Source organism: Mobula hypostoma, chromosome 6, assembly GCF_963921235.1.
Source record: "Mobula hypostoma chromosome 6, sMobHyp1.1, whole genome shotgun sequence".
Classification (NCBI taxonomy): domain Eukaryota; kingdom Metazoa; phylum Chordata; class Chondrichthyes; order Myliobatiformes; family Myliobatidae; genus Mobula; species Mobula hypostoma.
The window spans coordinates 46866119-46889620 of NC_086102.1; the positions used below are offsets into that span (position 1 = coordinate 46866119).

Genomic DNA, 23502 nt, shown 5'->3' on the forward strand with positions numbered 1-23502 from the left:
CTTTGGTTGATTACTTATCACCTGGTCTTGCCCTGGGATGGTGGGAGAAGGTGTGGTGGGGGAAGGAATACAGTCTCTTCAATCTTAATTGGTTAATTTACATACCAATTTGTTCATTTGAACCCCACTGCCTGTTGCATACTTTCATTACCCTAATAGCATGTGCAATGTTAGTTGTGCTTTGTACCGATCTTTTTCTGCATATTATTAACATAAAAATATATCAGAAGAAAAGAAAGGCATTAATACCACATTGGACAAGGTTTGCATGAAATGGTTTAACAGATAAAAGTTTGCAGGCCTTCTTGGACTATTCATTCACAGCACATCTCTACAGGTGACCTTTGATTTTCAGTTGAAATACAAGCATGTATCTTGGGACCATAAGCACTGTCTTTCATGAATAAAACCCAGACAGTGCTCTTAGTGAAGTTATAATCTACGTTATATCCTGCTTTCATGACCATGATTAGTTAAATTGAAGAAGGAACAGACATACTGCTCTGTCAAGGTTTGGTTTTATAGGCCTTTCAGTGTAAGTTGCATTTATGTTTGAGAAAAATCCATATCACCATGATGTTATCTGTGTTGAATTGGTCACTACATACACTACATGTGTTATGGAAGGAAATACAGCTATGGAAACCTTAATAATTCAGTAAATGCTTCTATTGTAAATATGGCTTCAAATTTGTCAATTTACAAGCATATTCATCTTTAAGAAGCAACACTGTTTTGGTCTTATCTAAATAACATTAATTAAATACTAATAAAATTATCATAGAGTTAAGGAACACTTTCTTCAGCTTCCCATTGAGCATGATGCTAAGATGTGGATCTCGTACTGTGTGAAAAGCTACAGGAGTTGGCAGCGAGGCTTCTACTGATACTAATTTACATCAACAATTTAGATTAGAAATACTGAGCGCAACTTGGTCGCAACCAAGGCAGTGGAATAGATGGTTTTGTGGCAAAGTTTGTGGATGATATGAAGATATGTGGAGGGGTAGGTGGTGCTATGGAAACAATGCGATTGCAGTAGGACTTGGATGAGTTGAAAGAATGGCAAAAAAGTCGCAGATGGAAAACAGTATAGTCCGTGAGCCAGTACGGTTGGTCAATACTGTCTGAGAGGAATAATGCTCATAGTGATTTTTGGCAAGGTATACATCTCTAGAGTCAGAAAATATGTGATAGCATTGTACCAGTGGTAGTTTTATGTGTGCTATCATGCATTTTATAACACTACCCTTATAATAAGCATTTCTGAAAAGTAGCCAATATAAAGTACACCATATATATTCAACCTAGTGGTATTTTGTCATCAGTGATCCCTCAACATTGAAATTTGGCACAATGATAGCTGAGTTCAAGCACTTTTCACCAAATTTTGTTATAAAATTCTATATTGAAAACTATGTCATTGGTGGCACTCGCAAAACAGTGCCCAATTTCAGTCGAGTGAATCATTTCATTTTTAGAAAAATATTTGTCTGTTGTTTATTTTGGAAAAGTCAATAAAAACCCTAGGACACATATAATCACATGGATTTGTAGAGAATTTATTCAGGAATTTTTGTATATATTCCATATTAACATCAGTGCAGCAGAAAATGTGACCCCCCCCACCCCCCGCCAGAAGGTAAAAAACCTCATTTGGAGAGATTTCTGGAGTTTTATCAATGTCATGATATTTTCCATATTTTAAAAAATATTTTTACTGAGTTTTTGAAGTGATTACATAGAAAGATAATGTCTACCCTCCCCCCTAAATAGATTAAATTCAAACTTATCTGATCAATGCTTTCGGTGTAATCAAGAAATTGGTACTTTCTTACATTCTACTTGGTCTTGTTCTAAAATTCAACCTTTTTGGATGAATTTAAGAGTCTTATTGGAACAAATTATTGGAACTCAACTTCCACATAACCCTGTATTATTTCTATTAGGTGATATTGAAGGGATAAAACCAAAACTTAAACTGAATAAATATCAGAAAGAATTCATAAAAATTGCATTGGCAGTAGCTAAGAAGGCTATAGCAGTTACTTGGAAATCGGATTTGTATTTAAGTATGAATCGTTGGAACAATGAAATGTCTAGTTGTATTCCACTCGAAAAAATTACTTATAATTTAGGAGATAAATATGATACATTTTTGAATATTTGGCACCCTTATTTACAAAAGATAGGATGGCATATTTAGTTGCTCCGATGATAAAGACGTTGGTCCCTTGGGGAAAGTAATAAATAAATATAATTTATTTTGAATCCCATGGAGCACGTGGAAACCTTCCAATCTCCAGGCAGTTCTTCTTTCATTTTCCATATTGTTGTATCAAATCAAAACAATCTTAAGCTTTTGTCATAGCATACAGAATTACAGTACAATAATTCAAATGTGGGGTTCCACACGCCATAACCTAGGCCCCATTTGGTTGTAAAATGAATATATTTAATCAGACTACTTTCCATACTTTGTTTTCCATACTTTCATAACCTATTAATAATCATAATAATTTTCCAAGTCTTTCACGCTTTCTACATCTTCATCTGAACTTTCCACACTCTCTGAGGTGGATGCCTGGTTCTCACAGTCTGCCAGCCTACACATGTCAGTACACCTGAGGCCATTTGCAACACACATACTTCTTGGGAGTGAACATTTTATTTGACAGTTACAGGCCAGTATATCCAGGACGGCATCGGGTGCGAGGTGGCCTTCCATCCAGTGCACCACCAACTGTTCAGCTTCCTCTTCTCTCTCCATCTTCCATCCTTGCCAACAGGGCTTGGCACTTGTGGGTCCTTCTCCAAACGTCATCTCCATAAACCAGCCTGGTAGTTGGCTCGCTGTGCATGTTTTGTTAAGCAGTCTTTGCATGGCGGGAGTTGATGACTTTGGATTTCACCTTTTTTGGCACAGAAAAGGTGATACCTGAGCTCATTGACCTTGGTAGTCGATGCTTTTGGGGCATACAGGAGACATGTAAATGCCTTCAGTTTGTCCATCAGTTCTGGGAAGAGGACCCATTCCTGACCCAACTCTAAAAATGTGTCCTGAGTTTCCCTGTTGCTGGTCAGAAGTTCTAGGGCACTTGTCTTCCCTTTACCTGCAAAAGTGCTTACAGTGTCACATCCTGTATATGTGTGCAACCCAATGAGAGCCCTACAAACCTCTATGCCAGCAGTGGCAGCAACCTTCCTGATGTCTACAAGCCTTGCACGGGTTCTAGTGCCACACTTCTGGAACAATGGGGCCTTAATCTTGTCACAAAATGCTAAAGACATGATAAAGACATCTGTGTCTTCTGAACAGATCACTACAGGCTGGTATCCCTCTCTTGTGGCATGGGCAGCATGGAGAAGTAGGTGGCCATCTGCTTCTTGTTGACACTAAAGAGCTGACACCTCCTCACTATCTTGAGATGTGATTCTATAACATTTGTCATTCACAGTTGCATACAGAATCTTCTGTAGCTTTGCTCTGTACTCCACCTTCCTCCATTCATGGACTGTGAAGCTAATGAGACTATTTTTGTTACTGACTTTGGTTAGGAGGCTCCTCCACTGCCTCACCATCTGTGTGCCTGTGATACCTTGCAACTCATGACCAGTCTCTTCACCCCGTATAGATCTTTCACTATTCTTGATAGAGTTCTCCTTGTATGTGTCGAACACAACATCTCTTCTGCTACTCTGACTGCCTTCCCTCAGAGCCATACCCAGAATTGTTGTGGCAACATCTCTGAAAGTAACTTGATCACCTTTCACTCTTTGGACCAAGTTCATTCCATCAACCACTGTAGCAGAAATTCCTGGGAGTTTCTCTTCTACTGCTACATTTTTCTGCAAGGTTGTGGTTAAAGTAGCTTTATTTGTCTTTCTCAGCAATCCTTCTGGTGTGGACAGGGCCTAGGGCAACGGTCCAAGGGGATGAGAAAGGATATCCTCCATACGTAGACTGCACCCTTGTGCCATCACTATGATGCGTCCAAACAAAGACCTGTCTGCTTTAAAGATGGTCACCCTCCCATTTGATTTCACTTCTCTCTTCTTACACATATCACTGAATGTTTTCAGCTTGTTGGTTTTCATTGGGTCATGGAATTTCTTTGCTGGTGGGTCTTCCTCTAGTCTGTCATCCTTGAAGGTTACATAGCATTGCTTAGTCATCGTCATAGTCATAGTCATACTTTATTGATCCCAGGGGGAAATTGGTTTTCGTTACAGTTGCACCATAAATAATAAATAGTAATAGAACCATAAATAGTTAAATAGTAATATGTAAATTTATGCCAGTAAATTATGAAATAAGTCCAGGACCAGCCTAACGGCTCAGGGTGTCTAACCCTCCAAGGGAGGAGTTGTAAAGTTTGATGGCCACAGGCAGGAATGACTTCCTATGACGCTCTGTGCTGCATCTTGGAGGAATGAGTCTCTGGCTGAATGTACTCCTGTGCCCACCCAGTACATTATGTAGTGGATGGGAGACATTGACCAAGATGGTATGCAATTTAGACAGCATCCTCTTTTCAGACACCACCGTGAGAGAGTCCAGTTCCATCCCCACAACATCACTGGCCTTACGAATAAGTTTGTTGATTCTGTTGGTGTCTGCTACCCTCAGCCTGCTGCCCCAGTACACAACAGCAAACATGATAGCACTGGCCACCACAGACTCGTAGAACATCCTCAGCATCGTCCGGCAGATGTTAAAGGACCTCAGTCTCCTCAGGAAATAGAGACGGCTCTGACCCTTCTTGTAGACAGCCTCAGTGTTCTTTGACCAGTCCAGTTTATTGTCAATATGTATCCCCAGCTATTTGTAATCCTCCACCATGTCCACACTGACCCCCTGGATGAAAACAGGGGTCACCGGTACCTTAGCTCTCCTCGGGTCTACCACCAGCTCCTTAGTCTTTTTCACATTAAGCTGCAGATAATTCTGCTCACACCATGTGACAAAGTTTCCTACCGTAGCCCTGTTCTCAGCCTCATCTCCCTTGCTGATGCATCCAACTATGGCAGAGTCATCCGAAAACTTCTGAAGATGACAAGACTCTGTGCAGTAGTTGAAGTCCGAGGTGTCAATGGTAAAGAGAAAGGGAGACAACCAATCTCATATACCTTCATCAGGTCGGAGGCATTGTCCTTGGGGACTGCCTTTGCCGTAGAGATGCTAATGAGGTCCCGCTTCTCTGCAACTGGGTTGACCCATTCATGTATGAGGCTAACCACTGCTGAAACTGCTTCCTCATCTTTCTGGCTTCTTGGCCGCTGTAGCTCACATGACAAAGCTCTGATTTGTTGCCTTGCACCATCTCCCTTAACTGACCCAGGAATGCACTGCAGTGCTCAGCTGTTATGTAGTAACGCTTGATAGCTCCAGCATTCAGGCTGAACTGTGATGTGCCTCCAGGAGTCTGTGTGTCTTTGTTCACTGTGGCTTCAATAGCCTGGTCCACAGGGATCTGTCCAAAGGGGTTGTTACTTATACTTTATACTTTATTGTCACCAAACAATTTATACTAGAATGTACAATCATCACAGCGATATTTGATTCTGCGCTTCACACTCCCTGGATTACAAATATTAAATAACGGCCCAGATCCCGGTCAGGATCCATTCAGCAGTCTTATCACAGTTGGAAAGAAGCTGTTCCCAAATCTGGCTGTACGAGTCTTCAAGCTCCTGAACCTTCTCCCAGAGGGAAAAGGGATGAAAAGTCTGTTGGCTGGGTGGGTGTATCCTTGATTAACCTGGCAGCACTGCTCCGACAGCGTGTGGTGTAAAATGAGTCCACGGACGGAAGATTGGTTTCTGTGATGTGCTGCACCGTGTTCACGATCTTCTGCAGCTTCTTTCGGTCTTGGACAGGACAACCTTTCATACCAGGTTGTGATGCACCCCAGAAGAATGCTTTCTACCGTGCATCTATAAAAATTAGTGAGGGTTTTAGGGTACAGGCCAAATTTCTTTAGTTTTCCCAGGAAGTAAAGGCACTGGTGGGCCTTCTTGGCAGTGAACTCTGCTTGGTTGGACCAAGTCAGGTCATTTGTGATATTGACCCTGAGGAACTTAAAGCTTTTGACCTGTTCCACTTGCGCACCACCGATGTAAATGGGGTCGTGCGGTCCGCTACTCCTTCTGAAGTCAACAACCAATTCCATCATCTTGCTGACGTTGAGGGATAGGTTATTGTCTTCGCACCATGTCGCCAGGTTCTTAATTCCCTCTCTGTATTCAAACTCATCATTACCCAAACTGCACTGAGAATTGGCCTATCCTGAAGGCCTCATACACAGAAGGATTCTTCTCTAGGAGGTTCATCATCTGAGCAAAGTAAGGGGACAGGTACCTGGCGTAATTCATCTTATCACATGCAAAGCACCATGGGATCATGGTTCTTATAGCATGGAGGTGCAACTCCCAGTCCCCCTCACAGAAGGCTACCACCACTGCAATGCTATCACATATTTTCTAGCACTAGGGTTGTATATCTTGCCAAAAATCAATATAAGAATTATTCCCCCCAGATGGTACCAGTGGCCCAAATTTGGAGTCCTGGCTCACGGACTATTGGGAAAGGTATAATAATGCATTTTGGTAAAAGAAGTCCTCCAGCAAGATTCTTCCCAGAAGGTTAATTCACAGGTTGAGTCTGTGGTAAAGAGACCAAATGCAATGTTGGCATTTGCTTCAAGGGGAATAGAATATAAAAACGAGATAATGCTGAAGACACTAGTCAAGCTACATGGAGTATTGTCAACAGTGTTGGGCCCCTTATCTCAGAAAGGATGTATTGGCATTGAAGAGAGTCCAGAGGAGGTTCAGGAGGATGATTCTGGGAATGAAGGGGTTAACATATGAGGAGCATTTGGCAGCTTTGGGTCTGTATTCACTGGAATTTAGAAGAATGCAGTGAGATCTCATTGAAACCTACTGAATGTTGAAAAGACTAGATAAGGTGGATATGGAATGATGTTTCCTCTGGTGGGGGTATCCAGAACTAGAGGGCACAACCTCAAAATTGAGAGGCAACCTTTTAGAACAAAAGTAAGGAAGAATTTTTTTAGCCAAAGAATGGTGAAATCTATAGAATGCTCTGCCACAGACTGTGGTGGAGGCCAAGTCCATGGGTATATTCAAAGTTGAAGCTGATAAATTTCAGATTGGTTGGGGCATCAGGGATATGGTGAGAGGGCAGGTGTATGGAGTTGAATAGGATCCAGGATCAGCCATGATGAAATAGCAGAGTGGACTTGAAAAGGTGAATGGCCTATTTCTGCTCCTGTGCCTTATGGAACTCTGGAAAATAATCATATAGAAACCATAGAAACCGTAGAAAAACTACAGCACAGAAACAGGCCTTTTGGCCCTTCTTGGCTGTGCCGAACCATTTTCTGCCTAGTCCCACTGACCTGCACACGGACCATATCCCTCCATACACCTCCCATCCATGTATCTGTCTAATTTATTCTTAAATGTTAAAAAAGAACCCGCATTTACCACCTCCTCTGGCAGCTCATTCCATACTCCCACCACTCTCTGTGTGAAGAAGCCCCCCTAATGTTCCCTTTAAACTCCCCCCCCCCCACCCTTAACCCATGTCCTCTGGTTTTTTTCTCCCCTTGCCTCAGTGGAAAAAGCCTGCTTGCATTCACTCTATCTATACCCATCATAATTTTATATACCTCTATCAAATCTCCCCTCATTCTTCTATGCTCCAGGGAATAAAGTCCTAACCTATTCAACCTTTCTCTGTAACTGAGTTTCTCAAGTCCCGGCAACATCCTTGTAAACCTTCTCTGCATTCTTTCAACCTTATTTATATCCTTCCTGTAATTTAGTGACCAAAACTGAACACAGTACTCCAGATTCGGCCTCACCAATGCCTTATACAACCTCATCATAACATTCCAGCTCTTATACTCAATACTTTGATTAATAAAGGCCAATGTATCAAAAGCTCTCTTTACGACCCTATCTACCTGTGATGCCACTTGTAGGGAATTTTGTATCTGTATTCCCAGATCCCTCTGTTCTACTGCACTCCTCAGTGCCTTACCACTAACCCTGTATGTTCTACCTTAGTTTGTCCTTCCAACATGCAATACCTCACATTTGTCTGTATTAAACTCCATCTGCCATTTTTCAGCCCATTTTTCCAGCTGGTCCAAGTCCCTCTGCAGGCTCTGAAAACCTTCCTCACTGTCTGCTACACCTCCAGTCTTTGTATCATCAGCAAATTTGCTGATCCAATTTACCACATTATCATCCAGATCATTGATATAGTTGACAAATAACAATGGACCCAGCACTGATCCCTGTGGCACACCACTAGTCACAGGCCTCCACTTGGAGAAGCAATTCTCTACTACCACTCTTTGGCTTCTTCCATTGAGCCAATGTCTAATCCAATTTACCACCTCTCCATGTATACCTAGCGACTGAATTTTCCTAACTAACCTCCCATGCGGGACCTTGTCAAAGGCCTTACTGAAGTCCATGTAGACAACATCCACTGCCTTCCCTTCATCCACTTTCCTGGTAACCTCCTCGAGAAACTCCAATAGATTGGTCAAACATGACCTACCACGCACAAAGCCATGTTGACTCTCCCTAATAAGTCCCTGTCTATCCAAATGCTTGTAGATTCTGTCTCTTAGTACTCCCTCCAATAACTTACTTATTACTGACGTTAAATTTACCGGCCTATAATTTCCCGGATTACTTTTCGATCCTTTTTTAAACAACAGAACAACATGAGCCACTCTCCAATCCTCCGGCACCTCACTTGTAGACAGCGACATTTTAAGTATTTCTGCCAGGGCCCCAGCAATTTCAACACTAGTCTCCTTCAAAGTCCGAGGGAACACCCTGTCAGGTCCCAGGGATTTATCCACTTTAATTTTCCTCAAGACAGCAAGCACCTTCTCCTTTTAAATCTGTGCAGTTTCCATGATCTCACTACTTGTTTCCCTTAATTCCATAGACTTCATGCCAGTTTCCTTAGTAATTACAGACGCAAAAACCCTATTTAAGATATCCCCCATTTCCTTTGGTTCCGCACATAGCTGACCACTCTGATCTTCAAGAGGACCAATTTTATCCCTTACAATCCTTTTGCTCTTAATATACCTGTAAAAGCTCTTTGGATTATCCTTCACTTTGATTGCCAAGGCAACCTCATGTCTTCTTTTAGCCCTCCTGATTTCTTTCTTAAGTATTTTCTTGCACTTCTTATACTCCTCAAGCACCTTATTTACTCCCTGTTTCCTATACATGTCATACAACTCCCTCTTCTTCTTTATGAGAGTTGCAATATCCCTTGAGAACCAAGGTTCCTTATTCCTATTCACCTTGCCTTTAATCCTGACAGGAACATACAAACTCTGCACTCTCAAAATTTCTCCTTTGAAGGCTTCCCACCTACCGATCACATCTTTGCCAGAGAACAACCTGTCCCAATCCACGCTTTTTAGATCCTTTCTCATTTCTTCAATTTGGCCTTCTTCCAGTTCAGAACCTCAACCCTAGGACCAGATCTATCCTTGTCCATGATCAAGTTGAAGCTAATGGTGTTATGATCACTGGAACCAAAGTGTTCCCCTACACAGACTTCCATCACTTGTCCTAACTCAACAGGAGATCCAATATTGCATCCCCTCTAGTTGGTCCCTCTATATTCAGTGTGAAACTTGACAAGCAATGTAAGCTGGGTAAAATCCACAGGTGGATGTCAGTCACTGAACATTCGATGAAAAAGGGCAACTCTTAGCTATTTTGAAGAGTGATCATCCAGTTGGAGTGAAATTCAAACAGATCTTTGGATAGTAATTTATTTATCTAATTGTAATGCGCTGTAAGGTTTCATTTCTAATGTAATGGCCTCTCTGTAATGTTTCACTGCTAGGTAATGGTTTCCCTGGAGCAGCAATGTTTGGGTTATGACTAGAGATAACGGCGCCTTTGGAATGTATGCTAGACAATGAGAGGCATGTTGTTCTTTCTTGTGGGTCTGGGAGCAAGGATTTTGCGGCCTTTTGTTGGTGAGAAATTAAGAGAAGAGATGTGAGTGGAGACCGCCAGACGGAGTGGAGTAGGAGTGAGGGTCCGAGGGTCGGCGATGCTTGGAGGAGGTTGATGGGAAACGACTGGATGAAATCGTGAGCTCCAACATGCACACTAGACTGTTTCATTAAAATGGGCCCTTTTGCTTTTTATTTTCTTTACTAACCCTATAGTCAGATTATGTTTTATAAAGTTCACTCGTTTAATTGCATATGGTGTTCTGTCTGATATTTTGCGGTTTGGATTTGTAACCGAGCAACACATCACACAGCATCCACACAAATGAGATTCCTCAGTTTGGTTGGGCAGAGGCTGTCTTCCCCTAGACAAACATGTGCTGACCGAACCTAAGGGTTACAATGGTGGGGATATTGTTCAGGGATTGATTCCATTGGATGCTGTGTGATTGCCCTGAGCATTGAACCAGTGGGATGTGTATTTAAGCCTATGCTGGGATGGAGCAGTGGTGCACCTCTGTGGGGTTACCTGTAATTAATGCATATGTGATGAGTGGGGTGGATATTCATACCCTGGATGAATTGTTAATTTAATTTTTGCGTACCGTTAAAGCTGTTGGCAAAGTTGCAGTTGTAGCATGAAGATTTGATAAAATGGCGGGCTCAGACCTTGTTTTAGTTCAGACTAGCACTGACGTAACGGCGGTGGAACTGCCTGCTTCTATCTGTGCCCCAGTTGAGGCGGGGCCATAGCCTGTCCATACTGTCAGGGGGGGAAGAGAAGGTAGTGGGTCGGGCCGAGTCACAAGTCGACCTTCCCGTAGCTGGGGGCAGAGCCTTCAAAGATGGGGTTCTAGTCTTTCTGAGGAGTGAGTGGAAGGATTGGTTGGATTTGGAATGTCTAATTAGTCCCCATCTCCCAGTGAAGAGTGAGAGTTCTGAGTTGGCATCAGCCCTTACTTCTCTGGTGAATAAGTGGCCCAGTGCACAGGCAGAGGGTCCCCACTGGAAGATAAGGATATTCTCCGGATTAACACCCAGCCCCGAGGGGGAATAGGAGTATGAGACGTGGGTGGAGCAGACCTCTCAGTTGTTAGATGAGTGGCAGTGCTCTGATGACATAAGTGACAAAGATTGGTTGAGAGTTTGAAGGGGTTGGCTGCTGACATGGTAAGAGCTGTGAAAACACACCAATCCTCAGCTAATCTTGCCAATTATCTGGGTGCATTGGAGAGCACTTTTGCTATGGCAGGGTTTCAGAACGTGTCGAGAAGGGGGAGAAGCTTTCTGCTTACATTTTTCAGCTGGAGAGGCAGCTAAATTGTTTGCAGCACAGAGGGGTCATTCATGCGGCTGAGGTGGGTAAGTTAAGGATGGACCAGATAGCCAAGGGCACCCAGTCCCAGGACATGGTTGCTTGGGGTCTCTGACAGTCCTGTAAAATGTGTCCCCCTCCTCCTTTGCTGAGCTGATTAGAGAGGTACAGGAGGAGGAGAATGCATCGGAGGCACGGGAGGGTTCCATCAGCCGGGTACAGTCCTTGGTAGTAGCCCCTTGTGGTGAAGTGATCCCAGGAGATGGTAAAGGAGCTTGTGGCAGAGCTGAGAACTGAGATGTCCCGGGTGTTATCAGCAGGTGGGGACACTCTGTATGATAGGACTTATAGAGAGGGGGACCCCTTAAGGGAACGGACTACGCAGAGGGCTGCAGATGCCGGGATTCTGCGAGAAGTGGGGCGGCCGGTATCATCTGCTATAACTGTGGTGAACAGGGACACTTCAAGCGGGAGTGTGAGCAGCGGGAAGCCCCTCAGAGATTGAGCCCCCGGGTACATAAGCAGGGAGAGGTGTCGGAAACTTAGAGGAGACCCAGTGAGGAAACAGCCTAGTGTCTCTGGGGGAACACCAGCAATATGGCAAGGAACCCCCCCCAAAAGTGAAAGACCCTATTCCTGAAGGCTTAGTGGGACCATTCTCTGGTGTGTCGCTAAGCATAGAGGGTATTTATGCTAAAGCCATACTTGACACCGGGTTGCAGGTCATGTTGTATCATTTGTTTTACAATCAGTATCTGAAACATTTACCATTGACTGGAGATCTGGGGTCATTCCTGGAGTGCCTGAGGGCAAGACTGTCTCAGTGAATGTTCCGGAAGACCATGAGGGAGAGTCGGGATTTCCTGCTGGGGATCTGGTGAGGCACGAGCTGCAGAAGCCCTAGGTTGTACATGCGAGCAGGATGGCAGTGATTATCAGGAACACTACAAAGATGGAGGCCTCTTTCAAGCGGGGGATGCCCCTGGCGCATCTGTTCCCGGTGACAGTAATGACTAGTGTCCCTGTGATACAAGCCGGGAGAAACTATTGGAAAAAGAGGGGAAGTTGACAGCTGAGCCATTCAACTTCGGGGACTCCTCAGTGCCTGCAGAATGGAAGAGCAGGTTGGCAGAGAAGATGTTGAAGCTGGAAGATGTCTTTTCCACTGACGAGTTTGATGTGCATTGTTCGAAGAGCACTCGTCACACTATCCGGGTGACCAAGGACACCCCTTTTAGAGAAAGGTCACGAAGACTGGCCCCTGCAGATGTGGAAGACATTTGGCAGCATTTGTATAAGTTGAAGGAAGCTGGGATCATCACTGAGTCCCGAAACCCCTGTGCGTCCTCAATAGTAGTGGCCAGGAAGAAGAATGGGAAGGTATGAATGTGTGTGGACTATAGGACTCTGAATAGGCATACCGTCCCTGACCAGTATACGGTCCCAAGGATCGAAGACGCGCTGGCCTGTCTGAGTGATGCGAAGTGGTTCAGTGTGCTGGATTTGAGGAGTGGATATTACCAGATCCCCATGAGTGAGGCTGAGAAAGAGAAGTCGGCATTTATATGTTCCCTGGGTTTCTTCCAGATCGAAAGGATGCTCCTGGGCATATCGGGAGCCCCTGCAACCTTCCTGTGTGTCATGGAAAAGACGGTGGGAGATATGAACTTGCTTGAGGCATTAGTGTATCTGGATGGCCTTATAGTGTTTGGATTCTCCCTGGAGGAACATGAAGCGAGGCTACTGAAGGTGCTCGGCTGCCTGAAATCTGAAGTGTTAAAACTTTCCCTGGACAAGTGCCAGTTCCGCAAAATGTCTGTTAGCTATGTTGGGCACATAGTTTCCTGGGATGGAGTAGCTACAGATCCGGCTAAGGCAGAGGCGGTGACCACTTGGCCAAGACCCCCGACTCTGAGCACTCTGCGCTCATTCCTCGGGTTCTGAGGTTACTATCGGAGGTTTGTGAAAGGCTACACAAAAGTGAGTTGCCCATTGAATCAGCTTCTGTGTGGTTATCCTCCCTTGGGAAAGAAAGGTAGGGGGAAAAAAGGACGGGAGGGTGGAGAGTATCTTAGCCCATCAGAGCCCCTTGCACCAAGGTGGCATGTAAAATGTGAAGAGGCCTTTGAGTTGCTGAAGGAGCTGCTGATCCAGGCGCCAGTGCTGGTTTTTGTGGACCCCTGATTGCCGTATGTACTGCACATGGATATCAGCCAAGAGGGCTTGGGGGGTGTCCTATATCAAGATCAGGGCACCGGGTTGAGACCCGTTGTGTTTGTCAGCCAGAGTCTGTCACTGTCCGAGAAAAACTGTCCCATGCACGTTGGAATTTCAGGCATTAAAATGGGTGGTGGTATATAAGATGATTGACTACCTCTACAGGGCCAAGTTTGAAGTAAGGACGGACAACAACCCCCTAACTTATATCCTGACCTCGGCGAAACTGGATGCCACAGGCCATCGGTGGTTGGCAGCGTTGTCTACCTATCATTTCAGCTTGAAGTACCGGCCAGGAAGCCAGAACAATGATGATAATGCTTTGTCCCAATGGGTGCATGAAGAACTGCACAGGGATGAGGAGTGGGAGAGCGTTCCTGCCCCTGGGGTGAAGGCCATGTGTCAGCTTGCCACCACCGTGAAGACAGAAGAAAAGGAGAGGCAGGATCGAGCGGTGGATCAATTGGGAGCTTCTGATGACGCCTTCCCCCAAGTTGACTGTAACCTGAGTGCTTTGAAGACAAATCAGCAGCCGGAATTGAGTTCTGGGGAAGTGGCAGCTGCTCAGTGAAATGATCCAGGCATTGGTATCATTTGGTCAGCGTCGAAAAGGAAGCCAGGACTCTGGCGGAGAAGACGAAACATGCGTCTGTGCCTCTATTACTGAGAGAGTGGCCTCGGTTGGAGTTGCCGAACCAGATCTTACACCGGGTCACGTCACCCCCGGACTGACCTCTGTGTTACCAGCTGGTTCTACCGGAGAAGTATCGGAGGATTGCATTGAAGTCACTTCATGATGATTCTGGACATTTGTGGGTAGAAAAGACCTATGGATTGCTCAGAGACTGGGACAGATGAGGTCGGAGGTCAAAGAATACTGCAAGTTGTGCATTCAGTGCATCCAGTGGAAGACACTGCCTACGTGGGCAGCTCCCTTTCCCACTTGCAGGGTGCAGGGCACTGGACCTGGTGTGTATGGATTTCTTGTCAATAGAACCCGATGCCAGCAACAGGCGAATGTCTTAGTCATCACGGACCACTACACCAGATATGCTCAGGCTTTTCCTACCAAGGACCAGAGGGAGTCTACGGTGGCCAAAGTGTTATGGAAGAAGTATTTCATTTACTGTGGCCTTCCCAGGCAGATACATAGTGATCAAGGACAGGATTTCAAGAGCAGGCTCATCCATGAGTTACTGGGCGTGCTTAGAGTCGATGACCATGCCCTATCACCCACAGGGTGATTCCCCAGCTCGAGAGGTTTAATTGGACCTGCTAGACATGCTCAGGACCCTGGAGATCAGCAAGAAGAACAGGTGGGGTCAACATATTGGACATCTGGTTCAGAGTTATAACTGTACTCAAAATGAAGCTACTGGATACTTAACCATATTATCTGATGTTTGTGCACGAGGCAAGGTTGCCTATTGACCTTTGTTTTGGGATTGACGAGGGTGACTTACCACCAAAGACTTATCTGAAATATGTGTCTGACATGAAAAGGGCTTATGAATTAGCTGGGGTCATGGCTGCCAGGCAGAATCAAGGAAATAAGAGGAGGTATGATCAAAAGGTGAGGTTCTCCCAACTCCTGCCAGGAGACCAGGTTCTCGTAAGGCTACCTGAGAAACATAAATTGGCGGACTGCTGGGCGACTAAGTTGTACATGGTGGAGGGTCAAATGCCAAACCTACCAGTTTTCTGGGTGAAACCAAAGGATGGGAATGGGCCTGTCAAGATTCTCCATCAGAACCACCTGCTGCCCCTGGGACAAGAGGTGCAGGTAGACCCAGAGCCCAACCCGGAGCCTACACCTAGTAAGAGGACTCTGTGGAAATGCAGGGCCCACAGCAGGAGAGGTTAGGCCGGCCCCCACCCCTGAGAGGGATACTGATTCAGAGGATGAGGACCTGGATGTGTGGTATATGCTGCCATTTGCTAACTCCCCATTGATTGAGGAAGAGACTTACAGCCATTCTCTCGCTGAGTCAGGGGAAGTTGGGAGGTGGGGGAGGCTATCTGTGGGCAGCCTGGGTTGCAACAGGACCCTGCTGGGAATGAAGTGGGGCTTGGCCACGGGATAGAGGGGTCAAAGTTGCAGGTGGGCACGAGTGATAGGTTGGAGGAGGCCTCGCCAGGTAGACAGGAAGTATCCCCAGTAGTGTCTGAACCTGAAGAGTTAGGTGAGGGGGTACAGAGGTCTCAGGGAATTAGGAGACCGTTGGATAGGCTGGGCTATGTAGCGCTGGAGGAACAGAATGAGACCCTTACCATTTGGGGGAGCTATGTCACTGCCTTTTGCACCTGGATTGGACTTTGTGTTTTGCCGGAAGGGTTGGCGAATTATCCCAATGTCATGAGGACATGACTAAATTTGGTGGGGGGAGAATGTAATGCTCTGTAAGGTTTCACTGCTAATGTAATGGCTTCTCTGTAATGTTCCACTGCTGAGGTAATGGTTTCTCTGGAGCAGCAATGTTTGGGTTATGACTAGAGATAATGGGGCCTTTGGAATGTATGCTAGCCAATGAGAGACATGTTGTTCTTTCTTGTGGGTCCGGGAGCAGGGATTTCACGGTCTTTTGTCAGTGAGAGATGAAGTGAGAAGACGTGCGTGGAGCCCGCCAGATGGAGTGGACTAGGATCGAGGGAGCGAGGGTCCAAGGGTCGGCGATGCTCGGAGGAGGTTGATGGGAAACGACTGGATGAAATCGTGAGCTCCAACGTGCACACTAGACTGTTTCATTAAAATGGGCCCTTTTTCTTTTTATTTTCTTTACTAACCCTATGGTCAGATTATGTTTTATAAAGTTCACTTGTTTAATTGCATATGGTGTACTGTCTGATATTTTTTGGTTCGGATCTGTAACCAGGCAACACATCACGCAGCATCCACACAAGTGAGATTTCTCAGTTTGGCTGTGCCAGAGGCTGTCTTCCCCTAGACAAACATGTGCTGACCGAACCTAAGGGTTACATAATAGATGTAGTACTAGGAATAGAAAGATTATTCAGTAAATAAAGTGCAAGTGTTAGAATGTAGGCTGGACATTTTTCTATTGTTTTGGTCATACTGTGAACGTGGTGTTGCGTTTCACTGAAATTTGTTGACGACCCTAGGCTTCACAAAGAACAGCTTTTCTCTGGCAACAAGAGAAGAAGAGAGTAGACTTTCTATTGGCCCTTGTATGTTGTATCAAATTCTATACATGCTTCTGAGGAACTTGAACCCAGGACTGTATACTCTCAAAGTTGCTGAATTTAATGCAATTTTATTTTATTATTTATATATAATTTTATTTCCCATTTTGGTACCAGTATGATTAATTGCGTCTATTAACAAGTCCCTTCTGTGTTTACAACTTCACATTTGAGTAATTTGGGTGAAATTTCCATCCATGCCACAGCAATGGTTCATAAGACATCTCCAGTACTTGGATGATATCTTACAGTTAAACTTTGTAAAAACTAAAACTGTCCACTTCAATTTCCCTAACCTTGGTTCTGAATACAGTCCCTTCAATTTGAAACTATTATATCTGATCATAACCGTGCCATCTTATTTGACCTTGATTGGTGGTTTGGCACTGTAACTTTGTCATAAGATCCCTATTTCTACTTCCATAACTTTGCCAGATTTTGTCCATCTGCAGCTCAAGTACACATCCATGCATTCGTTATCTCTAAGCCCAACAAATCTATTGTGCTTGTGGCAGCATTTACTTCCTCTGCCTTCATCAATCGAAATCACATGCTGGGTTAGTATATTGGAGGCTCACCTCATGATCACTGACTACCCAATTCCACAATCCTCCAATTAACATGCTACTCCTTACTAAATGATGGGACAAAATACACATGCACCTGAAAGTTTATCCTGGACATTATAGTGTGTCAGTGCACTGTACTTTGCCTCCAAGATAGGCAGTGTGTAGCATGCTACAAATCAAGCTGGATTTGGCTCTCTGGCCAGACTTGCTATCCACAGACCCACCCACTTACCATTACCTAGATTAGAGACAGACTTGCATTAAAGGTGACCCATTGCATTCACAAGGCAATATGAAGCCCCTGCAACAAGTCAACTTGAGCAGGATATATATACTGAGTCACTCTCATGAAGCACCTCAAGAAACTGTCTCTCATCAAATCCAAAACTATAATCATGTTGAAAGACATTTTAAAAATCATAACAGATGTAAATGAGTTGTAACAATTAACGCTGTAATAAAATTAATGAATAACACATTGAAAGATTAAGAAACAATTAACAACTAAATGTTTTAAATTGCTTCTCATCTCCAGGCCAGAATTCCCATTGAAATAAATGGGACCCCAGTTTTGAATAACGGTTAAAACTAACTTGTTCTCTATCACCACCCCCACCCATTACTTCTGCTTTTACTTACATTAAAATACTTAGTTTGACTACCAAGAAGGAAATCTGGATTATGTATAACAAGCATTTGTCATGTTGCCTCCGATTTCCATCTGCCCTTACAATGCAAGTTATAAGTCACATTTCAAGTACTCTGAATTAATACATACTATATCATCTTTTTCAGAACCAATCTGAAGAGGGTTCTTTCAAAACAGGAAATTTTCAGTAGTTCTTTTTTGATAGAAGCTGAGCAAAGGGAAACTGAACGGAGAATAGCTAACTAAAGTACTCCTGCAGTCAGCTCTGATGTATTTGTGAACTTTCATCATCAGAGTTCAAGCTGTATTTTAGCCATATTATCTAAAGATACAGAGGCTATTAAATACTGTTCTTTACTGTAACTTTATTTGTAAGCTCTGAGTAAGGTGTTATTTTAAAGGTTATAATCAACAATTGCATTTTATGGACTTACTATTGGAGTACAACATTAACTCACTGGTTTAATTCTGCTTTATACCAGTTGATTCTTTAAGCTTGAGCAATGTTGTTGTGTAAATGTAGCAAATTAAACATTATGTTGCTCATTGAGAAAGTATATCCATTTGGGATTATCTTACATAACTTGAGCCAAGAATCTGCATCACCATTAAGAATATGTCATCCATCCATTTTTCTAATTATCTCATTTGTAAAGTACCCTAGGACAATTTTGCAGTTTAAAAGAATTGTTTTTAATGCAAGATATAACTGTAGAACTTTTTGAAATTGCATGATTGCTTTGGATAACAGAGAAAATATGGCAAGAACAGTAATTATCTTTTAAGGTTCTCATTTAGTAAACAACTAATTTGTGTCCCGTTTTAAACTTTTGTATTGAATTATAACACATGATGATAAGACGCACTGCAGCTGCCCGTATTCAGGAGCTGTTCAGAAGGAGAAAGGAAAAGAAGGAAATGGAAGAATTAGAGACTCAAAACATAAGAAAACCTACAATAAAAATGGTATACAAAGGCCACCGTAACTCAAGAACAATGGTAAACAAATCTTGTAAAACTGTTTTTGTGAAAAATACTAAAAAGGCATTTTTGCTGTTGGAATGCACGTTGATTATGGACTGTCTTTGGATTCAGATCAAAGAAGCCAACTTCTGGGGTAGTTATTATGTAATTAGTGGCTCAGACTGTGGTCACATATTCATCTGGGATCGCCAGACAGCTGAGTTGCTGATGTTATTAGAAGCTGACAACCATGTGGTGAACTGCCTGCAGCCTCATCCTTTTGATCCAAGTAAGTAGTCACTTCTCTGCTAAATAAGGAATATCTTTTAGAAGTACTAATAATGAACTGGTGCCAGCTCTGCTGTAGTAGTAGAAGGGTAAACCTGAGTGTGCAAAAGTTAGATGGTAAAGTGTCCAACAAATTATAGAACTAAATTACATTTTCAGATTATTTTCGTATTATTCAAATTATGGTCTGAACTAGATCAACATCACTTGGATTAGTGAATTTAAGTTAAACATTTAATGTCAGTGAACTCCAGTTCCACTTGGCAGTGACAGTGAAGGTGTATATTGTAAATTTGGAGTTTAGTCTCTACCTGAGATTCCAGAGAGTATTGTATGAGGCCTTGATTTCTGATTTAAAAAACTACCTTCATGTAGGAACTGTGGTACTGGTTAGCAGAAAAGCTGCTCTCCATATACCCTTAATTGAAAAATGAAAATGAAAGAGCATTACTGATGCAGGGTTTCAACCTGAACTGATGGCAGTTCCTTTCCTCCTCACATATACTGCTCAACCCACTGAGTACCTCTAACATAAACACGAGGAAATCTGCTGATGCTGGAAATTCAAGCAACACACACAAAATGCTGGTGAACGCAGCAGGCCAGGCAGCATCTATAGGAAGAGGTATAGTCGACGTTTCAGGCTGAGACCCTTCGTCAGGACTAACTGAATGAAGAGATCGTAAGAGATTTGAAAGTGGGAGGGGAAGATCCAAAATGATAGGAGAAGACAGGAGGGGAGGGATAGATCTAAGAGCTGGAAAGTTGATTGGCAAGAAGATACAAGGCTGGAGAAGGGAGAGGATCATGGGACGGGAGGCCTAGGGAGAAAGAGAGGGGGAGGGGAGCATCAGAGGAAGATATAGTGAGAGGGACAGAGGGAGAAAAAAGAGAGAGAAAGGGGAAAAAATTTTAAAATAATAAATAAATAAATAAGGGATGGGGTAAGAAGGGGAGGAGGGGCAAGAGGAGGACATGAGCGGACATATCAGAATGGAAATGGGATGTGGAATTGAAATGTGCGGCCACTGCGAGATCCTGCTTTCTCTGGCAAACAGAGCGCAGGTGTTCAGTGAAACGGTCTCCCAGTCTGCGTCGGGTCTCACCAATAATGGCTCCTCCCACTTCCTCTAAACCAAAGGTGCAGCCATGGGCACCCTTATGAGTCTCAGCTATGCCTGCCTTTTTGTGTTGGCTTTGTGGAACAATCCATATTCCAAGCCTATACTGATATCTGTCCCCCACTTTTCCTTCGCTACATCGATGACTGCATTGGTGCTGCTTCCTGCACGCATGCTGAGCTCGTTGACTTCATTAACTTTGCCTTCAACTTTCACCCTGCCCTCAAATTTACCTGGTCCATTTCCAACACCTCCCTCCCCTTTCTTGATCTACAGCGTATCTACTGATGTCTACTATAATCCTACGGACTCTCACAGCTACCTGGGCTATTCCTCTTCCCACACTATCTCTTGCAAAAATGCCATTCCCTTCTCGCAATTCCTCCGTCTCTGCCGCATCTGCTCTCAGGATGAGGCTTTTCATTCCAGGACGAAGGAGGTGTCTTCCTTTTTTAAAGAAAGGGGCTTCTCTCCCTCCACCATCAACTCTGCTCTCAAACGCATCTCTCCCATTTCATGCACATTGCTCTCACCCCATCCTCCTGCCACTCCACTAGGGATAGGGTTCCCCTTGTCCTCACCTACCACCCCACCAGCCTCCAGGTCCAACATATAACTCTCCGTAACTTCCGCCATCTCCAACGAGATCCCACCACCAAGCACATCTTTCTCTCCCCCCCCTTCTGCTTTCCACAGGGATTGCTCCCTACACGACTCCCTTGTCCATTTGTTCCCCCCCCCCCCATCCCTTCCCACTGATCTCCCTCCTGGCACTTATCCTTGTAAGCGAAACAAGTGCTACACATGCCCTTACACTTCCTCCCTCACCACCATTCAGGGCCCCAGACAGTCCTTCCAGGTGAGGTGACACTTCACCTGTGAGTCGGCTGGGGTGATATACTGCATCCAGTGCTCCCGGTGCGGCCTTCTATATATTGACGAGACCCAGCGCAGGCTGGGAGACCGTTTCGCTGAACACCTATGCTCTGTCCGCCACATATTTCAATTCCACGTCCCATTCCCATTCTGATATGTCTGTCCATGGACTCCTCTACTGTCAAGATGAAGCCACACTCAAGTTGGAGGAACAACACCTTACATTTCGTCTGGGTAGCCTCCAACCTGATGGCATGAACATTGACTTCTCTAGCTTCCGTTAATGCCCCACTTCCTCTTCTTACCCCATCCCTTATTTATTTATTTATTTATTTATCTATAATTCTTCCCCCCCTTTCTCTTTTTTTCTCCCTCTGTCCCTCTCACTATATCTTCCTCCGATGCTCCCCTTTTCTTTCTCCTTGGGCCTCCCGTTCCATGATCCTCTCCCTTCTCCAGCCTTGTATCTTCTTACCAATCACCTGTCCAGCTCTTGGCTCCATCCCTCCCCCTCCTGTCTTCTGCTATCATTTTGGATCTCCCCCTCCCCTCTCACTTTCAAATCTCTACTAGTTCTTCTTTCAGTTAGTCCTGGCGAAGGGTCTCAGCCCAAAACGTTGACTGTACCTCTTCCTATAGATGCGGCCCGGTCTGCTGTGTTCCACCAGCATTTTGTGTGAGTTCCTCTAACAGATTGTTTGTTGTTCAGACTCCAACTTAGACCATAAGACAAAGGAGCAGAAGTAGGCCATTCGGCCCATCGAGTCTGCTCTGCCATTTTATCATGAGCTGATCCATTTTATCCTATTTAGTCCCACTGCCCCGCCTTCTCACCATAACCTTTGATGCCCTGGCTACTCAGATACCTATCAATCTCTGCCTTAAAGACACCCAATGACTTGGCCTCCACTGCTGCCCGTGGCAACAAATTCCATAGATTCACCACCCTCTGACTAAAAAAATTTTTTTGCATTTCTGTTCTGAAAGGGCGCCCTTCAATCCTGAAGTCATGCCCTCTCGTACTAGACTCCCCCATCATGGGAAACAACTTTGCCACATCCACTCTGTCCATGCCTTTTAACATTCGAAATGTTTCTATGAGGTCTCCCCTCATTCTTCTAAACTCCAAGGAATACAGTCCAAGAGCGGACAAACGTTCCTCATATGTTAACCCTCTCATTCCCGGAATCATTCTAGTGAATCTTCTCTGTACCCTCTCCAACGTCAGCACATCCTTTCTTAAGTAAGGAGACCAAAACTGCCCACAGTACTCCAAGTGAGGTCTCACCAGCGCCTTATAGAGCCTCAACATCACATCCCTGCTCCTATACTGTATTCCTCTAGAAATGAATGCCAACATTGCATTCGCCTTCTTCACTACCAACTCAACCTGGAGATTAACTTTAAGGGAATCCTGTACGAGGACTCCCAAGTCCCGTTACATCTCAGAACTTTGAATTCTTTCCCCATTTAAATAATAATCTGCCCGTTTATTTTTTCTGTCAAAGTGCATAACCATACACTTTCCAACATTGTACTTCATTTGCCACTTCTCTGCCCATTCTTACAATCTATCCAAGTCTCTCTGCAGATTCTCCGTTTCCTCAGCACTACCAGCCCCTCCACCTATCTTCGTATCGTCAGCAAACTTAGCCACAAAGCCCTCTATTCCATAATCCAAATCGTTGATGTACAATGTAAAAAGAAGCGGCTCCAACACTGATCCCTGTGGAACACCACTGGTAACCAGCAGCCAACCAGAATAGGATCCCTTTATTCCCACTCTCTGTTTCCTGCCAATCAACCAACGCTCTATCCACGTATGTAACTTTCCTGTAATTCCGTGGGCTCTTATCTTGTTAAGCAGCCTCATGTGTGGCACCTTGTCAAAGGCCTTCTGAAAATCCAAATATACACCATCCACTGCATCTCCCTTGTCTAGCCTACTGGTAATTTCCTCAAAAAATTGTAATAGGTTTGTCAGGCAGGATTTTCCTTTAAGGAATCCATGCTGAGTTCTGCCTATCTTGTCATATGCCTCCAGGTACTCTGTAACCTCATCCTTAACAATCGACTCCAACAACTTCCCAACCACTGACGTCAAGCTAACAGGTCTATAATTTCCATTTTGCTTCCTTGCCCCCTTCTTAAATAGCGGAGTCTGCAGTCTCCTTTGAATTCACTTTGAAGATTCCATTTTGATTGACTGTTCAGTGAATTTAAAATGCATGCATGGGCATGGGATAAAGACATTGATTGTGGTGTCAGT

At 44.2% G+C, this 23502-nt stretch overlaps 1 protein-coding gene across 6 annotated transcripts in view; it reads left to right on the top strand.

The window, feature by feature from the left end:
- Nucleotides 1-23502, top strand: part of dcaf6 (ddb1 and cul4 associated factor 6) — a 176542-nt gene that overhangs the window by 129031 nt on the left and 24009 nt on the right. For all 6 annotated transcript variants that reach the window (XM_063050755.1, XM_063050753.1, XM_063050754.1 and 3 more), the window contains 2 exons: nt 18846-18984; nt 19081-19237. In XM_063050755.1, coding sequence (XP_062906825.1) covers nt 18846-18984; nt 19081-19237 — 296 coding nt within the window. The remainder of the gene's footprint in view (nt 1-18845; nt 18985-19080; nt 19238-23502) is intronic.